The sequence below is a fragment of the Camellia sinensis genome, chromosome 13 (genome assembly GCF_055761805.1).
Source record: "Camellia sinensis isolate YWXY chromosome 13, ASM5576180v1, whole genome shotgun sequence".
Lineage (NCBI taxonomy): Eukaryota > Viridiplantae > Streptophyta > Magnoliopsida > Ericales > Theaceae > Camellia > Camellia sinensis.
Window position 1 is genome coordinate 21,745,779 of NC_138973.1, and position 24,949 is coordinate 21,770,727.

General features: G+C 36.6%; 1 protein-coding gene across 1 annotated transcript; it reads right to left on the bottom strand.

The window, feature by feature from the left end:
• Positions 1-1,438: 1,438 nt before the first annotated feature.
• On the bottom strand, positions 1,439-5,089 carry LOC114297873 (uncharacterized). Its single transcript, XM_082900339.1, has 5 exons — positions 2,904-5,089; positions 2,660-2,761; positions 2,286-2,373; positions 2,119-2,193; positions 1,439-1,807 (listed from the first exon to the last, which is right to left on the bottom strand). Exons 1-5 carry the CDS (start codon positions 5,087-5,089, stop codon positions 1,439-1,441), a joined length of 2,820 nt encoding a protein of 939 aa, XP_082756465.1.
• Between the last annotated feature and the right edge of the window lie 19,860 nt (positions 5,090-24,949).

Sequence of the window (24,949 nt, forward strand, 5' to 3'; positions counted from 1 at the left end):
GCACTTATGATCAATAATACATCTCACATCCACATCATTATTGTAGTCCCCAAAGTCAAAAGTTTGCTGCAATTGGAAATAATAAAATTCAATATATTTTATATATCATTGCGATTAACATAAATAACATGTTAAATATATAACACATATATTTCAAATTACCCCAACTCTTGTAACAATGGACTCTCTTAACCCAAAGGCAATTTCTAGCCATCCATCATTTCGGACTGGGGCATGAACTCGAATTTGTTGACCAAGAGCAGCTGCTAGCGGTGTGGCGTAATCCCCTTCTATTGATTTGGTCAAACGGTTAAGTGTAACGGGTATTCGATCACCACGTTCCTTTCTAATCTTCTCCACATTCTTTCCTCAGTTCGGTCCTCGTACATGTTTCTTGCCCAAAACTGGAATTGATGCTATTATGACCAAAATTTTATTAAATTTAGTCGACATAAAACATGAATGCACTAAATAAATATTGAGATAAGAAATTATCATTTCATTTAAGTGGTCATTTATTTCTCACCTCCACTGTTAGTCACAGTACATGGACTTGAAAGGTGGTCAGGTTGAGTGGCGGAGGTAGGGAGCTGATCGGGCCTAGTATGTGAGGCGGGAAGATGGATAGGTTGGGTCGAGACCTCAGGTGTGCTCGCTGAATGATTAACTTGTGCAGCTACAGGTCGTCTCGGAAGAGTAAGTGTATCTTCATCAACAATACTTCTCTTTTCCCTAAGTGTTTGTAAAGCTATTAGGCGAGCTGCACACCTATTTGTTTTCTTACCGGGACCCATATGAATATCCTGACATAATATAAAAAAGAATTGTTAGTACATTTTCAATAATTTAAGGTTGCTTAATAAAAAATAAATTTGAAATAACTAAACATACCACACGTAATATAACAAGTGAAAAAAATAAAGAAATTACTTTTTAAACACACATTTATTACCTCAATCACTTGAGAATCAAAAGGCTCGCCATTATCACTTGAAGAACTCAGTCCTTCATCATCATCAAGTGGTTGATAGTCCTCGTCATTATCAGTTTCACCCACCTTTCTCTTTCCCATCCTACAACTTTCACTATTGTCCTTTTCAATAGAACCAAACATTGAATTCTTGAGGGACTTTATCCCTATAGCATAAAATCTGATTTTATTTTTCTGGATTGTTTTTTTCCTATCCTTCTCATATTTTTTCATCTTCTGGACTAAGCCGCCGGGCTTCAGAAATGATTTACCGTTTCTGGACATCTTTGTAACTGTACATATGACATATAATTAAATGAAATGAAATAAGAAACAATGCTATGAAATTTGAAAAACAATGCCATGCAATGTAAACCAAGCAATTTATTATTAAATTATAACACTTGTCCATATAATTAAAAATCAAACACTACATATCATAATCTATATCAAGATCCATATCAAACACTACATATCATAATCTATATCAAGATCTATATCAAGATCTGCATCAACATCAGGTTGTCTATGCAGTTCATCATCTTCATCATCATTATACTCTATGATTGTGTCATCCTCGTCATCATTGTGAACTAAATTCTCTGCCATTAGTTGATCATTGAACATGATCTCAGGATCCATATCATCCCTGCTGTATTGAACATCATTAACTTGGATCACTACCCCAACACCATCAGTGGTTTTATCCTGTTGAAAAGCATCATTAGAGACATTATCCCGCTCTGGTATATTCCATACTCCCCGATGCTTAACACGTTCAACGACTCTCCAATTTTTGCCGTTGTTGGTATCATTGACATAGAATACTTGTCTTACCTGACTAGGTAGAACAAATTGGTCATCTTTATACCAAAGTCTTGTAACATCAATACTTGTGACATGTTCATCGGAGTATATTCTATTCTTGTGACTAGTGTCATACCATTCACATTGGAACAAAACCACTGTACACCCATGCAAGTATTTTAATTCCCATATTTTGCATAAGTAGCCGTAAAAATTAATTTGGTTCCCATTATGGTCCCCTTTACGACCAACCCACTATTTTGGCAGGCACGACGATTTTCATGGTTTCTAGTATGGAATCGAATTCCATTGTAGATGCACCCAGAATAAAAGTCAACTACCGATCTAGGACCATTTGCTAATGACCACAATTCGTCAGTTACTTCAGGTGACCCTTTCGTTCGCAAATCATTCATCTACATAAAACACCATATAACAAGTGTACTAAGTTAATGTGAATTAAAAGTTTCAACAATTGTATTCAGTTATTTTCTTTAGTGTATCTTACACGATTTTTGAACCATTTTGGAAATTCTTCTCGTTGTACCCGAGTAATGTCACGTCCTTGTAGATTATGTAAAATATTCTTAGGCTCCCTACCCAAGGAAATGTTATACATGTAATTAACTTAGAGAGTTCGAAACAAAATGGAACGATTATGCATAAACGTAATTAAATTTAAATACATACTCAATATATGGCTCCACCTCAAAGCTATTGTACAACACAAACCAATGAGCCATTTCTCATTCATTTTGCGAAGGGTCAAGAGCCCTTGTGATAGGTGAGAATAGACGAGCATTTTGCGTGAAGACCTCCATCCTGGGACCACGTTCACCACCATCATCATTTCATTCAGGTTTATCAATCCCTTTTAAGTACATTGAACAAAAAGTAAGACACTCTTTGACAATGTAAGCCTCAGCGATAGAACCTTCTGGACGTGCTCTATTACTAACATACCCTTTCAAAGTCCCGAGAAACCTTCAACAAAAATTCACAATGAAAATTATGCTTCTTGATGCAAGAAAATTACTTCATTAACAATAGTCTTTTATGGGTGGATTTTTGCACAATATTTTAGTTATAACAAATTAATAAATAACCATATGTTCATAATGATTACCTTTCGATCAGGTACATCCATCGATATTGCACCGGTCCAGCAATCATGGCCTCACGGGGCAAGTGAACAGCCAAATGGACCATCACATCAAAGAAAGCTGGAGGAAAAATTTTCTCCAACTTGCAAAGTATGAGCACAATTCGTTCCTTCATTTTTTCCAAATCAGTTTGCCTTAATATTTTTGAGCACAGTTCTTCGAAAAAGTTGCCCAACTCAAATAGTGTTGTACAGATCTCCTTGTTCACAAAACCACGCATGCCAATTGGTAGAAGTCGCTGAAGTAGGACATGACAATCATGGCTTTTCATGCCCGATAATCTTCCATTTTTAGAAGTCACACATCTTGAGATGTTTGCTGCATAGCCATCTGGATAACTAATAGACTTCAAGAATTCACAAAAACTATCTATTTGTCGAGAATCCAATGTGTAGGCTGCCCGAGGCTTTACAACGGATCCGTTATCTTTCCTCTGTAGATGCAATTCTTGTCTTATGCCCATTTCTTGCAAATCATCACGTGCTTTGTATGTGTCCTTGTTTTTCCCATTTATGGCCAACATCGTCCCGTAAAAGTTTTCACAAATATTCTTCTCAATGTGTATGACATCAAGATTGTGTCGAAGGTTTAATTTCTTCCAATACGGTAGCTCCCACATTATGCTTTTCTTTGTCCAATTCAATTCTTCAGACTCTCGTGGTCTTTTCTTGTTGGTAGGATCCTTTCCAAACTTGACTTCCCGCAATTGATCCAATTGAGCCATTACTTTTTCCATCGGTAAATCTAAGGATTTCTTTCTAAGCTCAGTTAAACCATCAAACTTCTTGTCTTTCCTCCAAAGGTGGTTATCAGGCAAGTAAGCTCGATGACCCACCCACCCAATCTTACTGATCAACCCGCGTGACAACGGATTATCATTACAAGGAGGGCAAGACAAATAACCTTTAGTTCTCCATCCGGATAAGTCACCATATGCAGGGAAGTCATTTATGGTCCACATTACAGCTGCATGCATCCGGAAGGTCTGTTCAGTGGAGGCATCGTAAGTCATCACACCATTCTCCCACAACTCCTTCAACTCATCAATCAACGGCCTTAGGTAGACATCAATATCAGTCCCTGGTTGATTACGTCCAGGAATAAGTAAGGACATCATGAAAAATGGGGCCTTCATACATCTCCAAGGTGGGAGGTTATAGGGCCTGAGTATGACAGGCCACATGCTATAGGAAGTGCTCATGTTCCCAAAAGGATTGAACCCATCGGTGGCTAGGCCCAGCCTAACATTGCGAGTCTTCTGGGCAAACTCTGGATAATGCAAATCAAATTCCTTCCACTCTTTACAATCAGCCGGATGCCTCCCTACACCATTATCCACACGCTTATCACTATGCCATCTCATGTCTTTTGCCGTCTTCCTAGATATGTACAATCTTCTCAACCTAGGTGTTAATGGGAAGTAACGCAATATCTTGTGAGGGATCTTCTTACCCTTGCTATCATTTACTCTGTACCTAAATGCTTGACATGTGGGACATTTTTCCAAGTGAGCATTCTCCTTCCAGAATAGTACACAATTATGTTTACATGCATCGATGAGCTCGTACCCCAAGCCCAAGTCACATAGTAACTTCTTGCACTCGTAAATTGACCCTGGCACCACGTGGCGTTCTGGTAGGAATCGCCTTTGTATCTCCAAAACCTTGTCAAAAGACTTATTGCTCCACCTATTTTCTACCTTCACATGTAGCATCTGAATAACGAATGATAACAAAGTATCCGAGTTTTTGCAACCTGGGTACAAGCAACATTGGGAAGCATCTAACAATTTATCAAAGTGTCGTACATCCTCTCTTTCTAGAGTATCACCCTCCATAAAATTCCCCCTTTGATAGTCCTCTATCAGTTCATCATATTCATCTTTATCCTCATCATTCTCCCCATTGCTTTTATCAAGGTTATTGTGTTCTGGAAGTTCACCGTGTTCTAACCAAGTGGTGTATGATACTATCATCCCACTTATGTGCAAATGAGCCTTCACAATATCATACTCCTGCTTATAAAAGTTACAACAATTGATGCATGGGCACTTAATCTCCCTAGCCTCACCCAAATGAACCTTTGCAAATTCAATAAATGAGTTCACCCCATCTACAAATGGCTGACTGAATCTATCAGAAATTAACATCTAACTCCTGTCTATATCTGATCATAAGATAGTAGTTAATACCAATAGGACACAACCGGTACTATTCCCCTTTGCGACAACAATATCTTAACTGAAATAAACTAAGGAACTACACAAAGTAGGTAACCCAAAAAGTAAAGAAGAGAAAAAAAACTCAAAGGTAAATTATGTATCTATCTAATTTATCTTTCTTAATTCTTCACAAGAACAAAAATACATAATATGCTTGTGCTAATAAACATGAACACTTCTAAGAAGGTGGTGTGTTCGTGTCGAACACTGACACCCATCAGACATTTCCTGACACATGTTGCACCTGCATCCAAACATGTCTTTTATTTTAAATCACACTCAAACACACTTCAAACACTTGAAAGACACACGTGTTCATCACTTAAACACATTAAATGGGTCATCTAGATTTGTTCCGAATGTTAATTTGTTTTTTCTTTTATAATTCAAATTTTTCATTTTTGTTCTTAAAGTATGGGTGGTATAGAGAATGCATGAGAGTAGTGCTATTTGGACCGAACATCATTTTTTTGAAATTCAAGAAAGTGTTTCACTTGAAATGAGATGAGATGGTGAGGAGCACATCAAAAAGTCTCAAATATGATAGAAGACATTCAATCTAGTTGAAGAAGGCGTGGGGCAGTAGGCGAGGGTCATCAAGCAGATATGTGCTAGTGGAGCCACATAGCAGGCTGGGGTTAAGGTGGGTTAGTTCTTATGCTACTCCTCGAGTTGCACTTAATTTGGGTTTGAGGAATTTTTTGTGGATTGAGAAAAGGAAGTGACCCATGGTGTATAATTATGAAATATGTACAGATATTGAGGTTCATGCTCCAACCATGTAAAGGTTGTATAGTATGCAAAACTTATCTACTATATTTCCTTTTAAATCACTTAAGTTCCTCCACTTCACGAGCACATTTTTTGAAGGTCTTCTAGAAAGAAGGGGAAAATTGAAGGGGAAATTACTAATCAGTGGAACTGTCAAAAAATTATTACAGATTGATGAAAAACTTTTGTCTTTAATTATTAATATACTTGTAAAGTTTACCACTTATTTGTAATTTTTTTTAAAAAGCCTACCTTGCATTGAAAATTCAACATGACTTTGCAATCAACATCAACAAACCTAAGAAGTTTCCTCATCATACTCAAGCCCATGTAACATAGTCCCTCACCAATGGTATGGAAGTGATGTTAGTAATAACTCTTAAAAGTGATACCACTAGGCAATATGAGAGAAATTATTATCTGAAGATAACTGACACCAAAAGAGTGGGAACTGTTTAGAGGGAAAAAGGTACAATAAGGTGAGGAGTGTCCCACCATAGTATATATAGTATAAACTCAAGTGTGGATATATATATATATGTTAGAAACCAATATTTCCCCAATTACTGCATTTTCATAACAACAAATCATAGTTGTTAATTACTTAACACATAAACTGAGATCAATATATATAATCCTAAAGATAAAACAATTCAGAAAATGAAAAGACAAAAACAAAAACAAAACCAAATTCTAGAGAGTAGAAATGACATAAGCAAATTGGCCTTGTTTGAACCAAAAACTCTATGTAATTCCAGTAAATGGGTCCCTCTTTTTCCATTTCTCTTCGCTGATGGGTTCACAATAGTAATACACAACTAAAATTTAATCAAATTTAACATAAACTTACCCAATTAACCAATAAATAAATAAATAAGCAATTAGACAGATTACAGACCAGAAAAACAAAAACCCATTTTGAAAGCCGTGAACTTTAACCAATGAAATTAACAAATGCATCATACACACATATCTCAACAATCCAGAAGAAGGCCCTAAAAATTGCCCCCTGAGATTTATATTTTCATAACAAATTGCCCCCTGAGGTTTATATTTTCATATCAAATTGCCCCATAATTTGTTATGAAAATATAACCTTCAGGGGGTATTTGTAATTTCTCAAACCTCAGGGGGGTATTTTTAATTTTGCTAAACCTCGAGAGGGTATTTGTAATTTTCCCTATTTAAAACCGTATCATTAACATTCAAGTACCGCACAAAAAGATGAACCTTACTCTTTACAATGCAACCAACCAATGTAACAATGCAAGCTGTTACAGAATTTTATGAAAATAATAAAGGAATCTGTTTTTGTATGTCAGTGGTCCTGTTGTGCATGGAGTGATCCTATTGTTAAGAGTTTCTCTGTCAAAATGAATTCCATCAATACAAACTCTGGTTCTACTCTTGCATTTTATTGTTTTGCTTGTTTAAATCAACTAATAAGCAAAATTTTAGTTCCCAATTCTTCTCACCAAATATCAATACAGTATCTCATTAATTTTCAAATTGGGTGTTCTTCATGAATTCCAGAAAACAACAAATTAAAAAAATATATGTTGTCTGATGGCAATAAGAATGTAATAGATAAAGATTAACAATTCCTTGCAGAGAAACTTACAGCTATGGAGTCTTTAATGTCAAAAGCATTGTAAAGAAGTCAATTACATTATTACAATACAATTTTCTTCTTTATCTCCATTTCTACTATTTCTATCTGATGAAGCAACAAATGGGTATACCTAGCAAAAATAATCTTAACCAGCAATAAGCCCCAAAACCAAAAGTATATACCCATTTGTTGAAGTGTATGGTGCTTCATAGCTAAGTAATCACTTATCCAACTGTTCTAGGATTTCATGGTCTTTAATCTTTATTACAATCCCTTCTCACATGCTTGTTTATCGTATTTTTTAAGGTAATTTGTTAAACAAAATTAGGAAAGAGTTGACTCGAAGATGAGTACTTTCCACAACGACTAAATTAAGCTACTAAACACCATAATAAGATACCATCCATCAGATTTTTATTTTTCTCTTCTTTTCTTTTTTTTCACTTGTTTTCTCAGTTTTCACACCTTTTTTTTTCTTGTACTGGACGCCATACTAGGATACCACTCATCACTTGTTTTCTCACTAATTTTTATCATATTTTTTTCTTTTGTTTCCTCACTGCCAATTTGAACCTTTCTTTTCCATGTCACTGGCAAAGATTAGTTCATCAGTTCTGAAGAATCTGATATACTCTTCAAATATTATGGGAAGGAGAAAAAATTATGAAAATAAAATAAAATAACATATAGGTTCTTTCCACCACATGCTTGAGAAACTTAATAGTAAAAAAAAAAAATTAAAATAACTTCTTTTTGTATCCAGGATTTATGGACTGCTAATAATCTTCAAAATCCAAATAAATCATTAAAGTATATCACCTGCAAATTGCAAAATCTTGCATGGGTCTGTGGTCATATGCATCAATTAGACATAACGAATTGGACAAGAAGAAAAAAAATTATTCTACCAATTCAAGTCAAATTTAGTTAAATTACCCATAAGGAATTGAACCAAGAATGCATGCGAAGGATCAATAGTCCATAGGTACTGCATTTGCAATTGGTGTTTACATAACTTGACTAAATGGATGGTTAATATATGCACTAGAGGTCAGACTCCCGAAACTCGTAATAGTGAAAATAGACAAGCATAGATTCATTTAAGAAATTGAGAGAGAGAAGCAGGGGCATTGAGATACAAAGCAAAAGGGAACAAACCTGTAAGGGCAGACTGAAGCACCGATCTCGCACGGCAGCAGCAAACAGCACAAACCCTACGATCAAGAGTGAAATCATGAGGGAGAGAGAACTACGAATTCTGAGATAAGGATGCGCAAGAGTGAAATCGTGGAGATTGATTTGGGGAGATTTGATGAGGAAAAAAAAAGGAGGGAATTTTAAGAGGGAAATGTCCACCGTTGATCAGCACCTGCTCTACCCCAAAAAAAAAAAATAAAATAAAATAAAATATTTAAAACAATTTTTAGATTTGTTTTTTTTAAAAAAAAAATTAAAAATAATTTCAGAGCAATAAAAATCAAAATTATATTTTTAAAATTTTAAAAAGTATTTATAACCTAAAAGATTAAAAAAAATCAAAAAAAAATTTAGATTTGTTTTTTTTGAAAAAATTAAAAATAATTTGAAAGCAATAAAAATCAAAATTATATTTTTCAAAATTTAAAAAGTATTTATGACCTATAAGATAAAAATATATAAAAAATATTAAGTTTTTTTTTTTTTTTTTCACCCAATTTTTTTTTAGTTTTTTAGGAGAAAAAAAATTTGAAACTAGTTTCTGAAAATAAAAACAAACATATTGAAATTGATAATCTAACCATATTCTTTGAAAAAGTTTAAATTATCTCAAATTAGTCATCTCAACTTAAGAGTGTGTTTGAGCTCAATGGGTTCATTTTGTTATCTAATTCAATGATCATTTTAATTTTACAATTCAGTAACTAAAATACTTAAAACTCTTTCAAAAATTATAATTAAAAACACAAATCACTAAATCACATCATTCCACTAGCAAAACTTTTACCGACGAGTAGTGTCATCGTTGCTAAATGGTTAACTCTTTGCCCACGCCAACTTGTCATCGCCAAAAGTAAGCACATTAATAGCAACGCTCATTGTGTTGCTAAAACATAAGCCTCGTAGGTAAAAGTTTTGAAATTTTGGCGCCAACCAAGAAATTTGGCGCTAAAATAATGTTATGCCTTTTTAGCAACGGCAAAAAATTGCCTCGGTAAAGGTATACTTTTACCAACAAAATTGATCACTGTGTCGCCAAAAATATAATTTTGGCAATGAAAAATTGACGTCGTCGCCAAAAGTAGTCGCCAAAAGTGTAATTTCTTGTAGTGATTGCTTAGTATTATATAGATTACATAGATTTGAACGGCTAAGAGTGATTTGTTTCATTTCATTAATTCATTAATTTCAAATAAAGACAATGTAACACAATTAGGATTACTATATTTTCAATTACAACCTACAATTACACCCAAATAGTTTTGCAAAATAAATAACATATTGTATCAGCACTATGGAATCTCACTCTACGTTTGGTAAGAGTTAAATAGTCTGGCTTTTTAGTTTTTTAGCTATTTTAACCTAGTTGTTTTAGTTTCTTTTGGTTTTTATTTTTGGCTTTTTTGACTTTGTAAAAGAAAGTGTAATGATTATGGTTTGAATGTGACATTTTATCTTATTGACTTATGTAACTAATTTTACCTTTTGTGTGCTTTTTTAGCCAAAAAGTCAAAACCAAACATATACTTCAGTTAACTACACCTACACACATCTACGTTATATACAAGTAACCATCGATGGTTGCACGCATCTATGTTACATACGATTACTAGATATGAATAACAATCTTAGAAAAGAAAAAAAAATAATAAATACATAATTTGTATGAAAAAAAACTCTCACAAATAAACAGGGAATAAAACTCACATGTATGTGGAGCTATTCAAACAACTAACCTCCTAATAAGATACATACATTCTGATCAAACAAATTATTTCAGTTGGTTATGCACATTTGATTAACACATTTAGGTACTATTTAATGTAATATCATCATATATGATATTAAAAATATCAGCAAATATCTCGACATAACATGTAATTAATGACATGTAAGATATCGTATCTTGTTATAATCAAATGTATTTTACCTTAGCATTATTGAATCATTTTGTTAGATCTGACTTGGGTCATTTTATGACTATTGACTTTTCCTTTTATATTTTATACCCAAAAATATCATATATTTTTAAATCAGTAAGATTGAGAAAATTAAATGCAATGAAGCACACAAATCATGATGTACTTTAACAATAATAATGCAAAGTGCCCAAAAAAAATATCAAAAAAGATATGGAGAATACGGAGAAAAATAGTGTTGTTTTTATTTTTTTTATTTTTTAATACAAGTTAAGAAAAGAAAACATGGGATGAAGTAATTATCAAGAAAAGGAGTAGGGAAAAGGGGACAAACTGATGTCAATTTTTACACCTTTTATTTCATGTATTTGGTTTGGTGCTCCAAATTGTACCTTTTTTCCCAATAGCAAATAGCAAATGTGTCTAAGAAGTGTGTTGGGGGCGTTTGAGGATATGGGAGTGACATGCCGTCATATTGTCTTGTATACGTGCTCGGCCTCATAGCAGGATGCTCTAGTGTGAGATCTCTGAATAATCTTCTAAAGTGAAAGCCTTCGTTTTTTAATAGTTGTGTTGGGACTGCAATGCAAGCCTTCGTTTGAGATGTGGGTCAGTTTTTTAATATTTTGGTTTTTTTACTTGGGATTAAAAAGTTTCATTTGAGATGAACTTTTTGACTTTTTTAACTTTTGTGAGAAAAAAAATAAAATAATTATAATTTAGATATAACATTTTGTCTTATTAATTTTGTAGCTTATTTTTTTTATGGCTAAAATAGTAAAAAAAAATCCATGCCAAATATAGCACAACACTTTGAAATTCCTAAGTGATTCATGATTAGATAAAAATTTAATTACACCAATTCCCAATTATTCAAAACACACAATCTAAATCAACAAGCACTTACGAAAGTGGCTTAGATTGTTGTTTTCGAAAAACAATAAATCGACACAAACGATTTTTACGTAGAAAAACCACAATTGAAGCACTTTCGACTGTGATCAAAAACCACAGGCGAACTGCCATTAATCAATCCGCTACTGAAGAAAGAAAGATTACAAACACAACCAACAAATTACCAAACGCATCGAATTTGTCTTCAAGCTTCTGTAAATCTTTCGCGATAGCCTTCGTCTCGGAATTGATCAATATGAAGTTGAATCCATAGCTTCCAATGTCGAATCAATGACCACGCTCAGTATCAAACTCCTTTGATGCTCTACGCGTGAATCTCCGGATTCCACCAAAGAAGAACACTCTTGAATATGAAGTAACAAACTCCTTGATGTATGTATCTTAGATCATATGTTTAGAACTCACTCAAATCATCAAGGAAAACTCAACAAGACTTTCAGAAGAAAACCTCAAACAAAACCCTAAGACTCTTAAACAAGATCTAGAAAAAGCCCCCTAGAATAGAACCAACACGTGAAGATATAGACACAGAGATCGCGCGGTCCGCTCAAGCATGGGAATTGACGCTCGAGCGGGGACTCTATATTGCTTGTTCTATACAGGGTTCATGCTCGAGTAGAAGATCCCACGTTCGAGCGTCCAAACACATCACCCAACGTTTTTGCAGACGAACCAGATGCTGTGGGAGTGAAAACCCCGCTCGAGCGTCACTTTACCCGCTCGAGCAGGAAGACAACAACTTGAAAAAATTGGAAAACCTGGAAAATCTGCAACTTGATTACATATAAAGTTTTTCCATGGATTTTGACAACAAGAGGGTCCTAACAATCTCCCCCTTTGTCAAATCCCGGACAAAACTATTCTAAAACAATTTTCCTAACAAAAGCCAAAAAAAAACAAACCAGTTAATTAAAACAACCTCTTCCAAAACAAAATAAATACTGAAATCATGAACCATGCAAGGCTTGAGTAATTCCCCTGAAAAGATACAAACCAAAATCATGGAACTAGATAAATCGCAACAGATGTGTATATAAAAAACACTATAAGAAACAATATACCCATCCAACTGATCCAAATTATATCAAGTATATAACCCACAATTGCAGTAATAAAAGTATAAAAGCAATATAAATATAAGCAAACCACTCCCCCTTTTTGTCCGGAAGGGATCAAAAACCATGAGAAACAGTAGCCAAAAGCATGACTGGATAGCAATGATCATAGAGCAGGTGGCTGTGACTGCATCTGAAGAAAAGACAAGATCTGAGCCAATTATGAAGACGACTGGGCCACGGACTCCTCATTGCGCCATGAAGAAGCCTTTAACGCAATGAACCGAGCATCAGCAGTGGTCTCGAGATCTGTGAGCCGTGCCTCAAAAATATCCATCCGCCCCTCGAGTCGATCAAAACGCGAGGCAACAGACTGCTCAAAGGACTGAAGCTGGCCACGAATAGTGCGAACCGGAGGTGGTTGCTCCCCCTCACCAATAGCACCACCAGCAGCAGCTGCATCGAACTTTGCCTCTTCTGCTATAGTAGCATCACCTGAACTTGTACCAGATCGACCCGCCCCAGTAGAAACCTCCCGAATGTGAGACTGACTTTGAGAGACAGTCTTTTTGGTAAAAGGCCGGGTAGGTGAAGCAAACTAATCCTCATCAAAGGAAGGGACCTCAAACTTGGCGAGAAGCTGGTTGATGAGGCACCCGTAAGGTAAACCAAGGTTATGACACTCATATGCAGCAACCTTTTTCTGGATGACCAAAGTGGCAAGATCAATGGAGCGATGTTGAGCAAGACACTGGAGGACAAACCCTTGGTCTTGGTTGATTTCTGAACTAGGGGTGGTAACAATAATATTGGCACACACAATGAGGTTGAGCAACTGAAACTGAAGGAGAAGATCATTTTGTTTGATTAAGGAGCCGGAGGGCCAATGACGAGGGAAACAACATAAGGCATTGGCAACCTCATTGAAATCACAAGTTGGACGCACAGGAAAATGATAAAAGATGGGGTAGACTTTACTAATTCCTAACAACTCACGAATAAGATTAGTGGTGACAGTGATTGACTTGGACCTGACCCAAGTCTGAAAGGACGGACCGATATCATCAAAACTGTCCATGTTACAGTAGAATTCACGAACCTAGCTAAGATTTTGGGGACCTGAGAAAGAGAGTACCAAATCCCCACCCAAGTGATCAAAAAGAGGATGGATAGAGATAGACTCAAAGGTATTGGGTTGAACATTGCATTTGAGATGAACAGTTCGGGATGGATAAGACTCTCGAAACAACTTGGCTTTCTCAGCCGAGGGAAACTGGTCAGAGTTAAATGTAGGGCAAGGGGCAGTAGACTTCCTTCTCTTGAAAGTAGACATGACTACATAAAAAAAAAAAAAAAAGACAAAACACACAACCCCCAATCCAAGGCAAAACAAACCAAAAGAGGAGAACCAAAACATTAGTAGCACAGTCAAATATATCAACATGAGTCAGGCAAATAAAGCTATTAAACAAAATGGTCAATGCATAGTAAGCCCAAGAATACAAAATGCAACAGAGATGAATCAAGGTGAGCGAGGAAACCATATCCCAAAAAGAACAAATGGACTCAATGGAAATCAGTGAAACATGCAACAATAAAAGACCTTAACCCATCTCAAAGTGCCAAAGACTCACTTAAAACAGACCAAAAGACACACTATTAAACAGACCCAATCACAACGAATACTAGAAAACAAAAAAAGACAGAAAAACTACAAAAAAATAGAAAAACAGAGGTAAAATCGAGGAGAGACATACCTTAGGTGTCCAAACACACTGAAATCACCAAAGACGACACCAAGGAAGAGTAATGGACTGAATCGCCAAGGTGCCCTAGGAGAGAGAATAAAACTAGGAGAAAAAATGAACTGAAGAGTCGAGGGAGGGAGTTTTAAGCCAAACCAGTCCGCTCGAGCGAGAGTATGGACGCTCGAGCATGATCCAAAACACGCGTGGATACGCTCAAGCTCGAAAATAGACGCTCGAGGGCCAAAACAGCCCTCGCAGTACTGCAAAACACGGCAAAAATGCTGCAAGACTAAATAAAAAACAACTTAACCGAAAAGGATGTCTTGTAAACAACGGGGAGTATAATTGAAAGATTGTAACACTGAGATGAGATTATCCATCAACCATGAATCTTGTAAACTTGTACAGTAAAACAAAATATGAATCACAAGATCATGAACAAGTCAGATAGAATTTAATCAATGAGCATAAACAACATGAGAATGCATAACTCAAAAACACACATGAGAGCTCACGAAAATAATGTGTGCGTGTGCAATCCTTGAGAGCCACAAAGCTAGAGTTAATCCTTGTAGTGATCGGATGGCTGGACCTCCGACAATAGTAACTGAACATCACAGAGAAAAGTCAAACCATTAGGAATCACAGGGTATTTGTTGAGTAAACACGGAGGCTCCCCCTCAATCAATGATTCCCCTCCCCCCCATTTTTTTTAACTTTTCTTTCTTGTGGGCACTTATTGGTGGCATTCACGCTCAAGAGTATGGAGACCAAACCAGAGAAGAATGAAATAAAAAAGGATGGCTTGGTTGGTGACTCTGAGGTAGCCTTTTCCTAATGCCCGGATGTCAATGAACTGAGGGAGAAACCATGGAAATGAAAAAAGATGGTAGATGGTTAAGAGACTCAACATCACCCATGATATACTAGTATAGGTCAATTCCTTTGAAAAAATACAAGAAACACTGTTATTGGTACATAGAGAACTTTGATCACTTGTGCGGAAACCCCTGCAACAGTTTATCTCAAGGATGTGTATAGAATGAAATCATGAAGTTAATGAGTATGGGCATTCAGAATGAGCTATGAACAAAGAAAAAATTTTGTAAACAACATGAGCAGTGTTCATATAATTTTAGATACAAAGATGACATGAATATTGACAATGAGATTATAACATCCAAGTATACAAAAAGCCAACCACTCACACCCGCAAAAAAAATAGAAAACACCCTAGTTACTAAGCACTACACCCAAGGTCTTTCTAAGAAACTCAAACCGAAGAAGATCAAGGGGTTTTGTAAAAATATCAACTTTTTGATTCTCAGTGGGAACATGTTCAAAAATAACAAGGCCTTCTTCCACTAACTCTCGAATAAAATGATGACGAATGTCAATGTGTTTGGTGTGAGAGTGCTGGACAGGATTTTTTGAAATATTTATGGCACTTGTATTATCACAAAAAAGAGTGAGAGTGTTCTGTTCTATCCCATAATCATGAAGCATTTGCTTCATCCACAGCATTTGTGCACAACAACTCCTTACAGCAATGTACTCAACCTCAGCAGTTGAAAGAGAGATGGCATTTTGCTTTTTACTATGCCAGGAAACCAAATTATTTCCAAGGTAAAAACACCCCCCGGATGTACTCTTCCTATCATCAGCACACCCTACCCATTCAGCATAAAAAAAAACAGTAATTTCAGCGGTAGTATTAGTAGAAAACCAAACCCCATACCCCAATGTCCCATTAACATATTTAATGATGTATTTGACAGCAAGAAGATGAGACTCTTTAGGACTGGCTTGGTAATGGGCACAAACACCTACACTAAAAGCAATATTAGGATGACTGGCTGTGAGGTAAAGAAGACTCCCTATCATACTTCTATACAGGGTAGGATCAACATCCGTACCAGAGGAATCTTTGGAGAGGTGAAGACTGGTGCTCATGGGAGTGCGTGCATGTTTGGCAATCTCAAGACCAAACTTTGACACAAGATTTTTGACATACTTAGACTGAGAAACAAACATACCTGAAGGAGACTGTTTAATTTGAAGACCCAAAAAATAAGACAGCTCTTCCATCATGCTCATCTCAACTCACATGTCATGCAATCCGAAAAATATTTCACAAGATGATCAGCAGTGGATCCAAACACAATATCATCAACATAAATCTGAGCAACAAGAATATGGGACTTAGTATGTTTTACAAATGAAGTCTTATCCACACTACCCCTTTGAAAGTCATTATCAAGAAGAAAGGTAGTAAGTCTATCATACCAAGCCCGAGAAGCTTGTTTCAACCCATACGATGTCTTGTCTAACTTGTAGACATGATTTAGACATTTAGGGTCCTCGAACCCTTTTGGTTGCTCAACATAAGCCTCTTCTTTCAAGTACCCATTCAGAAAGACATTTTTCACATCCATGTGATACAATTTGAAACCAAGAAAACATGCAACACCAAGTAAAATACGAATAGATTCGAGACGTGCAACTGGGGCAAACGTCTCATCATAGTCGACACCCTCTATTTGTGTGTAGCCTTGAGCAACCAACCTTGCTTTATTCCTAACCACAGTACCATTCTCATCAGATTTATTTTTAAAGATTCACTTGGTACCTATCACATTCATGTCTCTAGGTCTGGGGACTAGAGTCCAAACATTGTTACGTTCAAATTGACCCAATTCTTCATGCATAGCATTCACCCAACTATCATCTAGTAAGGCCTTTTTAATATTCTTAGGTTCAATTAATGAAACATAACACATATGTGATACCTCATCCCGAATTTGTCTTCGGGTTTTCATTCGATCCGATACACTTCCAATCACCTGTTGAGCTGGATGATTCAGTTTCACCCTTGCTAATGGTTTGAACTCAGGACTTGTGGTGACAGAAGCATCAGAAGTGGTGTCTCTTTGTGCACTCTTTGGACTCGGACTTACCTGTGAAAATGGTGTTGTCTCAACTTCTTGTGCTTGGACCTCAGCTTCTTTTTGACTTTGTGGTACAGTATCCAGGATTGGAGACTCACCATATTCATCCTCATTTGTTGTTGGAGTAGGAGAACCTGCGCCATCTATAACCACATCGATCGATTCCATTAAAGAAGAAGTTCGCAGGTTATAGACTCGAAAAGCCCTACTAGTGGTTAAATACCCTAGAAAAATACCTTCAACACTTCGGGAGTCCAATTTGCCCAAAGGCTTTCTATCTTTGAAAATGTAACACTTACTCCCAAAAGTTTTGAAGTATTTTACATTAGGTTTCAATCCCTTCCACAATTCATATGGAGTTTGTAAAGTGCCAGGCCTTAAATACACACGATTTATGACATAAACAGCAGTATTTAGGGCTTCAGCCCAAAACTTTGGAGGAAGTTTCTTACTAAGGAGCATGACCCTAGCCATCTCTTGAACAACCCTGTTCTTCCTCTCAACCACTCCATTTTGTTGTGGAATAATAGGTGCAGAAAATTCATGTTTAATTCCATGCATATCACAGAAATTCAAAAACGAATTGTTTTCAAACTCACGACCATGATTAGTTTAGATTCTTATGATACGCCCAATGGAAACACCCTGTTCATTTTGGATTTTAAGGACTAAGGCCTGAAAAGCATCAAACGTTTCAAATTTTTCCCTTAAAAAATTTACTCACGAAAAACAAGTAAAATCATCAACAGTTAAAAAAATATATCTTTTACCTCCAATGCTTTCAGTGCAAATAGGTCCCATTAAGTCCATGTGAACCAATTCAAGAGGACGTTTGGCTGTAAAACTGTTCACCTTTTTATGAGGGGCATGGGTTTGTTTCCCTAGTTGACATGGTCCACACACATGATTCAGATTCTTGCCAAGTTTAGGTACTCCTCTCACATACTCTTTGTTGGCTATCTTAGTTAGGTCTTTGAAATTCATGTGACCTAATCTTTGGTGCCACAAATCAATGTTACTTGTGATGGCTGAGTGACAAGTGAGATCATTAATAGTAATAATCCCATAGCAGTTATCAGATGTGCGAACCCCATGCAAGACAGTATTTCCCTTTTAATCCAAAATTTCACATTTATTTTTTGAAAACAATACTTCATGGTGGGAATCACACATCTGACTAATGCTCAAAAGATTTGCTTTAAGTCCATCAACAAGTAAAGTATTTTCAAGCTTGGGAAGACTAGCAACACTTATAGAGCCCTTACCAATGACTCTAGAAGTGTCATCATCTCCAAAGGTAACAATTACCTTCATATTTTTCAAAGGAGGTGAAGTAGGATTTGTCACCTGACATGTGACGAGAGCACCCACTATCCAAATACCACATGTGTGAGTCACGTGCGTTTAGAGCAGTGTGAACAACTAAACAAGTCAAATCATCTTTTCTCACCTAAATCTTTTTGGCCTTAACATAATCAGGTTTGGCGGTCTTGGTGAATGTCTTGGCGTTGTGAACACCCTCATGAATCTTGGTATTCTGCCTAGACATGTAAGGTTGTCTCCTAACCTAAAAAGTATTCAAATTTCTACCCTTTTGAGACACCTTACCAAACAATTCAAAGCAATAAGGACGAATGTGGCCATATCTACCACAATGATGACAAATGAAAACAAGTTTTACCTTTTTTTTGTTGATTTTAGCTCCGTTAGGTAGATGAAAAGAGGGATCACCCTAGTGTATCTTCAGCTTTCCCTTTGTTTGAGTCTTCAGGTCATGTGATGTAGAGGTCTGTTCCTTGTAAGCTGTTGCATTATCATAGCCTAGCCCACTTTTGTCACAACCTATTTGTTGAGAGCCAAGGATGTCTTCTAATGATTTTGAACCTTTGTTCCACATGGCAATTGTGGCTCTAGCAATTCGTGGTTCTTCATCTTTATGACTGACCATCTCTTCCAATGTTAGTTGTGACATCTTAAGACTTTCAAGCTTCTCTTCATATGTGGAATACACTTTCAGGAGTTCATTCCTTTCAGTTTCACAGGATAAAAGTGTCTCACTTAGGTCTTACCTGTCACTGGAGATCTTGGTGACATTCTGCTTTGCTGTTACAAGTTCTCCTTTTAGCTTGACATTCTTGCTTTCACATGCTTTGAGCTTGAGAGCGAGTTTGTCATTGATTTTGGACAAATTCAGAGATTTCTCATAAAGCTTTTCGTAAGCTTGTTGTAGATCATCACCATTAATCTCATCATTGTCTTTTGATGTTTCATCATCTTCTTTTTGCTCCTCATTTTCCTTGACCTCATTCAGTCAAGCAACTAAGGCAGAAAAGGTGATAGATGGTGGTGGAGATGATTCTCCACTTTCATGAAATTGGCTTAGAATGTCCCATGCATCTTTCGCCTTTGTGCAGTAAGCAACCCGTTGCTGTTCTTTATCAGAAATTGCTTCACGAATAGTAATCAGGACTCTCTGATTGCTCAGATTGTCAGCACTTTCAACATCTTCTTCAATGGCTTGCCAGCCTTTTGGGTCAAAAGCTCTCAAAAACGCCCTTATTCTGATCTTCCAATACAGATAATTACTCCCATCAAAGGTGGAAGCATGATGCAGATTCTAACCACGAGCAAATTCCACTGACTTCGGAAGAAGTTGTGTGAAAGTGGACCAAAATGCCATGAAAGCACTATTCTCGTCTTCACCAGATTCAGTTTCTTCGGGTTCTTGATCCGACCCGCTTTCATCATCCCAAGTTACTGTGTAGACTTTCTTTTGATTTTTTTTCCGAAGGACATTCAAGGGCAATATGACCAAACCCTTGACATTCATAACACTTGACCCCTTGTCCATTCACAATCTTCTTTTCAATTTTTGGAGCAAGTTTTGAAAAGTTTTGGGTTTATCATTACTCTTGTCTTTTGAGTTAGGGTCTCTGAAATTAGGCTTCTTTTTCTTTAAATTTTTTTTGGACTGTTTAGTAAACATAATCGTCATCTCAGACTCTAAATCAAACTCAGTCTCAGGAGTTTTTGCAATCTCATGAGCACTAGTGAAAACCACACTATCTTTTTGTTTTTTCTTAGAAATTTGGTGGGCTTCATAAGTCTACAGGTTTCCAACAAACTGATCAAGCTTGAAGGTATCAACATTCTGAGCCTCCTCAATGGCTGTCACTTTTGATTGGAACCTCTCGGGTAATGACCTCAAAATTTTTCCAACAACTTTAGCTTCAGGGATTTTTTCACCGAGTGTGAAACAGGAATTCACGATGTCACTAAGTTTAGCATAGAAATCATCAAACGTCTCATCATCACGCATAAAAAGAGTTTCAAAGGCAGAGGTGAGACGTTGAAGTTTTGACCTTTTAATAGAAGTAGTACCTTCGTGAATCGTTTCAAGAATATCCCAAGCCTCTTTTGCTACCTCACACATGCAGATACGACGAAACTCTTTAGGTGTGACGCTGCAAAAAAGGGAATTGAGAACCTTACTGTTCCAACTTGAGTTTTGATAATCGGTTATATCCCATTTATCGAGGGGTTTAGGAATCTCAATACCATCAATGGTGATAGTAGGCTCATTCTACCCATAGATCACACAGTGCCAACCTTTCTCATCGATGGATTTTAAAAATGCTCTCATACGAGCTTTCCAATAAGAATAGTTTGAACCATCAAGTAATGGAGGTCTATGGGTCGAGTTACCTTCACAAATTGAATCCATATCACCAATCACACAAAATCACACTCCTATGGTTTTGATAAAAACAAAGAGTGACCTGCTCTGATACCAATTGAAATTCCTAAGTGATTCGTGATTAGATAAAAATTTAATTCCACCAATTCCTAATTATTCAAAACACAATCTAAATCAACAAGCACTTACGAAAGTGGTTTACATTGTTGTTTTCGAAAAACAATAAATTGACACAAACGATTTTTACGTGGAAAAATCACAATTGAAGCACCTTCAACTGTGATAAAAAAGCACGGGTGTACCGCCACTAATCAATCCACTACTGAAGAAAGAAAGATTACAAACACAACCAACAAATTACCAAACGCATCGAATTTGTCTTCAAGCTTCTGTAAAGCTTTCGCCACAGCCATCGTCTCGGAATTGATCAATATGAAGTTGAATCCATAGCTTCCAATGTCGAATCAACGATCACGCTCAGTATCAAACTCCTTTGATGCTCCACGCGTGAATCTCCGGATTCCACCGAAGAAGAACACTCTTGAATATGAAGTAACAAACTCCTTGATGTATGTATCTTAGATCATAAGTTTAGAACTCACTCAAATCATCAAGGAAAACTCAACAAGACATTCAGAAGAAAACCTCAAACAAAACCCTAAGACTCTTAAACAAGATCTAGAAAAAGTCCCCCTAGAATAGAACCAACACGCGAATATGTAGACACATAGATCGCGCGGTCCGCTCGAGCATGGGAATTGACGCTCGAGTGGGGACTCTATATTGCTTGTTCTGTACAGGGTTCATGCTCGAGCGGAAGATCCCACACTCGAGCGTCCAAACACATCACCCAGCATTTTTGCAGACGAACCAGATGCTATGGGAGTGAAAACCCCGCTTGAGCGTCACTTTACCCGCTCGAGCGGGAAGACAACAACTTGAAAAAACTGCAAAACCTGGAAAATCTGCAACTTGATTACATATTAAGTTTTTCCATGGATTTTGACAACAAGAGGGTCCTAACACACTTTAATGTTTGAATCTTGATTAAAATGATATAGTTTATTTTTTTAAAGAAGATCGCATCAGATTCAAAACAAGATGCACTGCTTGAATGCAATTACTTATACCTAGTAATGAATGATACATGTGATTTTACTATATTTGATAATTGAATTTTCATAAATTTTATACATAATTACTTACCTAGTAATGCATTGCTTTAACACAATTACTCTATCGTTGTCATACCTGGTGTTTTACTTTCTTAACAATTGAGCCAAAGAAATAGAAAGGATTGTTGTAGATTCATCATCATCAACGTGTGTGTAGGAATAATTAAATCAAGGATATTTTCTTCTCTATAAAGAAGCGTCTCTTTGACGATTGAATTAGATCAAAATGGAAGAAGATCTCGCCAGAGCTCAGAATCAGCATCCTTCGTTCTTAGATATGCAGAATGTTTTCAATCGGAAGCAGCTGTTTAGAAGGAGGTGTTCATTTGAAGTTGGATTACGACGAATAAGGAAGCGAGATTTTGAAGTTATATCGATTGTCTGAACTTATTTGGATGAAGGTGAATTTGGCCTTGGGGCAAGAGTTCTGGCAATGTCAGATGTTGTTTTAAGTTATGAGGATTGTCAAAAACAAGCCGGCTGGTATACCCAGAAAAGGTTAATTGATCATCCTAAATATTATAATTTGTTGAAGACACTTCTAGATTTGGAGAATGATTATGCTCATGCTATTGAAGATCGTGATTTAGATACTAAAATTAAATACATTTTGAAGATGTTGAGTGTTCTTGCATAATCATGTAATCTAATTATGTAATTGAATCTATAGCGATCCCGGTTCTTTCTCCTTGGTTTGTTGTATCCGGACTTAGGTTCCGTCGAGTCGACTGTTGTATATATTTGGTTGTCACCCTTTGATTCCTTATTTGTGAGTTATAGGATATGTTGGGCAGGTTTGTTTCAGGTTAGGTGTGTTTAGAAACCAATAGTTGATGCCTAGATTTTGGCCTTCACGCTTGAGCGGGCCCTTTGTTGCTACTTTTCTGCTCGAGCGGGAGTTTTGACGCTCGAGCGTAAATTTTCATCTCCCAGTATTTTTGTCTGCAGGTCTTCGTATGCTCGAGCGAGAGTTTTGACGCTCGAGCGTGACCCTTTGATTTTGCTCCTCCGCTCGAGCGGGGACCATCGCCTGCAAAACTTCTGGAAGTGTGCATTTGGTGCTCGAGCGGCGTTTTTCACGCTCGAGTGTGAGTCTATGTTTGACACTCGAGCGGGGCATTCCACGCTCGAGCGGGGAGATTTCTATATCACTTCGGGATTTCACCTTTTTGGATCACTTTTCACTTTTCTTTCTCTCTCTTACTTTTTCAAAACTCCATTGGAGACCACCTCTCTCTAAAACCTCACATTCTCTCTAGGGATTGATCTAGTTAGAGTGGTCTCCTATCCTTGGGCCTTTGTAAAAAGTGTGGGGATCGTTGGGGGCTTTGTTTTGATCCGAAGATCTTGAAGTTTGGAGCAATTCCATTTTTCTTCATCTTCCTCCTTGGGTTCATCTCTTGAGGTAGGGATTCCTACTCACTTTTATGAGCTTTAACCTAGATGTTAAGCATTTGTCTAAATGGTTTGATTTGGGGAAGTAGGGTTTTGAGAGGTGTTATGTTTAAAAATAGGAGTTTTGTGATCTAAATCCATAAACATATAATTTGGGTCTTAAATGGAGACTATTGATGTTGTTGATCATATACGGACCTTTGGGTCAATTTGAGAAAAAATGGGGAAAATGTCAAGTTTGGATATATTTGGGTCATTAGTGTAATTAATGACATTTATTGTGAAATTATGAAATTGAAATGAGCATAATGAAATTGGCTCATTGTGAGTTGGAATGGTGGTGTTGGATTTGATAATCACCCACTTTGAGGATTATTGATAATCTATCTGTCAATGCATTTATTATCTGTTTAGAAATAATTGTTTTGGGCTACCGGTAGAGGGTAGTCTTGATTGTTGTAGACAATGCATGATGATTAGGTAAACTAAAACTAGTCACTTGAGTGTGCCATCGAATATGGCAGTTGGTATAATACATCAAAATTGTGTATTGATTGATTGAACATGTATATGATAATTGCTTATGTACATTGTGTTGTGTGGGAGGAGATAGGGGATGTACTCCACGGTTTAGGGGAAGATAGGGGATGGACCTCTAAACCGGATATTGTTTGGGGGGAGATAGGGGATGGACTCCATTGATACAGCACTAAAATGTGTATCATTTATGAAATATGGAAGTGTTTTGATGTGTCATTGATACAATACTAAAATGTGTATCATTTATGAAATATGGAAGTGTTTTGATGTGTTATTGATACAGCACCAAAATGTGTATCATTTGTGAAGTATGGAAGTGTTTTTGTTTGAGATTGATACAACATTAAAATGTGTATCCATTATGAAGTATGAAATGTTTAATATGAGTCATTATCTCACTTGAAACGGGAATATTGTTAATATGTGACGCGATCTCATTTAAATTGTGTGGCCAAGTTCTGAGCCATGGATGTGGATTGTGAAATGAATAAGAAATGGAAAATGGAATAACTCATGAACATCGTAGTCATGGAGTTGAAATGTGTTATAAGTTGATATAAATAGATTAAACATTTATCGAATGCTAATATTTTAGTTATTGTTCATACTATGTTTAGCATATCTCTACTGGGCGTTGGCTCACCCTTTATGGGACATTATTTTCAGGTACAGGTAGCATGCCACCTCCAAGGACGTAGCTTGGGAGGCTTGAGGCCGTTTGACCTTATTTTTGTCATTCTTTTTGTTGTATTACATGTATATCAAGCCAAGGGCTTATTTTGTGTAGAGTTAGTACTCTACTTTTTGTAACCATGT

Coding starts and splice junctions, on each gene's coding strand:
- LOC114297873 (XM_082900339.1), bottom strand. CDS start 5,089: ATGTTAATTTCTGATAGATTCAGTCAGCCATTTGTAGATGGGGTGAAC. Junction 2,374..2,659: donor TGTCTTACTTTTTGTTCAAT/GTACTTAAAAGG, acceptor TTCCTTGGGTAG/GGAGCCTAAGAATATTTTAC. Junction 2,194..2,285: donor CAAAATGGTTCAAAAATCGT/GTAAGATACACT, acceptor TGTTTTATGTAG/ATGAATGATTTGCGAACGAA.